The sequence below is a fragment of the Malania oleifera genome, chromosome 5 (assembly GCF_029873635.1).
Source record: "Malania oleifera isolate guangnan ecotype guangnan chromosome 5, ASM2987363v1, whole genome shotgun sequence".
Classification (NCBI taxonomy): Eukaryota; Viridiplantae; Streptophyta; class Magnoliopsida; order Santalales; family Ximeniaceae; genus Malania; species Malania oleifera.
In genome coordinates this window covers 18,490,121-18,492,811 of record NC_080421.1, presented here as the reverse complement: position 1 = coordinate 18,492,811, position 2,691 = coordinate 18,490,121, and the positions used below count along the sequence as shown (strand labels likewise).

Sequence of the window (2,691 nt, the reverse complement as noted above, 5' to 3'; positions counted from 1 at the left end):
TATCAAAAGAATTCACAGAGACAATTTTATTGTATTGTTAGTCATATGTTAGTAGTCTTATTTTTATTATTTTATCTTTTATCAATAAAAGCACGTATACGACAGGAAAATTGAATGAATTATTATTATATTAGTACTTTATTAATTTATTAACTGAAAATAATAGTTTTTTCTTATATTTTTGCTTGCACAAAATGTTTGATTATATTGGATAATGTATGTGTATCAAATTTAATTTAAAAACTATAATTTTTTTTTATATTTAAGAATGCCAATTTGAATAGCTTTATTATCAAAAAGTACTTCCACCTATTAAAAACTTAAGCTTAAAACAATATATGGACTTTCAAATTTTCTTATGGTGAATATATTTTTTGAAGAAATTTTCTTAAGTATAGGGCTCTTATTTAACTTCTTTATAAATTAAATGAAATTTCTAAACTCATCATATAATTATCAAAAAAAAAATTTAATTTAGCAATAAAATTATTTAATTAATATATTTAGATAATAATTTGGATTAAAAAAAAAATTAACTTTATTGAGATTTGGCAAAATGGTTTCTGAAACTTTAAAATCTTAGGGATGTCTCAATTTTTTAAGAATTTCAAAATTCTCTTTTAAGATCTATCAAAAAGACACAAATCTTCTCTTGTATTTTAAACGAAAGTTTGTATCTTTTTTAAAAATCTAAAAAAAAATTCGTAGTATTTATGAAATCTCATAAAAAATTAATGATATTTTTGAAATCTAAGAAAACCTTTCTATCTTTTTGAGGGACCTAAAAAAAAGTCAATGAATTATAAAAAAATGTTGCAAGTTTTATTATTTTTAATTCATTTTTTAACAAAATTTGATGGAAGGATTAACTTGGTTATATGAGTCTTCGTCTTTAACTATAACTAACTTATAAATAATAAAAACTTATTATGCCAAAAATAAAAAATAAACAAGCAAACAAACAAAATACCTTTGCCAACCTTAATAATAATGTTATAATGGAAGAAGCCATGGACATAGTTCATTAAGGAAAAAATTTTGACCGACAATCCCACGCTACGATCTTGGTTTTCAACCGCAAAGCGAGACGGGCTTTTGTGCAGGCGAACATATCGGTGAAGAGGACGGACAGTCCTGCAGGCAATTATATCCTAAGCTGCCGGAAACCGAAGGCGAAAGGAGCCCTGCCGGCGGCGTACCGCTCAAGAAGTTCCCATCCAAAAACAATCTTCTCAAAGACACCTCCCCGCCGAACTTTGCCGGGATTGGACCTTTCAATTGGTTGTACCGAAGCGACAGAGACGCTAACTTAGGGAAAGCATCCAAATTCATGGATATGTTGCCTGAGATTATGTTGAACCCCAAATCGAGGGCGACGAGGGTACTATTCCCGGCGGTTGGTGCCCAGTTCTCGAAGCCGATGAGGCTGTTATTCGCCAAATTGGCTTGCTGCAGAGAAGAGATGAGGAAGAACCAGCTCGGCACTACACCAGAAAACGAATTCGCAGCGAGTTCGACCACATCCAACTGGTTTAACCCCACGAAGGACGATCGAGGCAGAGGGCCAGATAGCGAATTGCCCCTCAGAGCAAGTCGTGTCAATTTAGGGGGAAATTTGGGCAAAGACCCTGTAAATCTGTTGTAGCTAAGATCGATTTTTGTCAAGCTGTTAAGAGAGTCCAAGGTTTGTGGGAGAGACCCATTGAGGAAATTCCCGGAAACGTCAAGAGATTGAAGGAATTTGAGGTTGGCTATGGAGGGAGGAAGATTACCGCCGAACGAATTGGAGGAAAGGCTTAGGGTTTGGAGATGAGAGAGAGAGCCGAGAGGAGGGATGGAACCATAGAAGAAATTATCGGATACGTCGAGAATTTTGAGGGCAGTGAGTCTGCAGACTTTTGGGGAGAGGATGCCGTAGTAACCCGCCGGATCGAGGGTGAGTTGAGTGACTCGGGCCGGGCCGCCGGCGGTGGATTGGCAGGTGAGGCCGCAGAGGAAGTAGGTGCGGCGAGGGGTGAAGCAGGGGTCGGCGGCGGAGAAGTTCCAGGAGGCGACGCAGGAGTTGGGAGGGATGCTTTTGGCTTCGATTTCCTTCTTGATGTCTTGCAGGGCTGAGATGTCTGTGGGCAGAGTAAGGGACTGCGCGGTGAAATTAATGGCGGATAGGGAGATGTGGAGAAGAAAGAGGAAGAAGAATGGTAGGTTGAACATGGCGGAAAATTGGAAGTATTTGATATTTATGCTGTAAATTATAGAGCTTTTGGATGGTTTCTGTGTTTTCAGATAAAGAACGATAGAATTGCAGCCATTGTCGAGTGGTTTGGTATCCAGTTGGAGAGCACTAAAGCTTGGAGGTGTCGGCGGTACCCCTCAGAATTCAGTGTTCAGAATATATATATATATATATATATATATATATATATATATATAATTGTGTGTGTGTGTGCGCGTGTAATATGTGTGTATAGCATATATTATTAATATTTAAGGATTAGTTGACTTTTTTATTTTTAATTAATCCCAACAAAAATTTTAGAAATCACATAAAAATATTTTTATAATAGTTGTTTTTTTTTAGTAAAGTTTTTTTTTTTTTAAGTACTATCTTTTTGTTTCATTGAGCTCATGCCCATGGTTTTTTAACATTTTTTGAATTTAGTTAATTTGAGTAATATAATAATATATGAGATT

At 35.5% G+C, this 2,691-nt stretch overlaps 1 protein-coding gene across 1 annotated transcript; it reads right to left on the bottom strand.

Annotated features, from left to right (window-relative positions):
• Positions 1 to 971: 971 nt before the first annotated feature.
• Positions 972 to 2,391, bottom strand: LOC131155714 (receptor-like protein 32). Its single transcript, XM_058109059.1, has one exon. It carries the CDS (start codon positions 2,209 to 2,211, stop codon positions 1,072 to 1,074), a length of 1,140 nt encoding a protein of 379 aa, XP_057965042.1. The 5' UTR covers positions 2,212 to 2,391; the 3' UTR covers positions 972 to 1,071.
• Between the last annotated feature and the right edge of the window lie 300 nt (positions 2,392 to 2,691).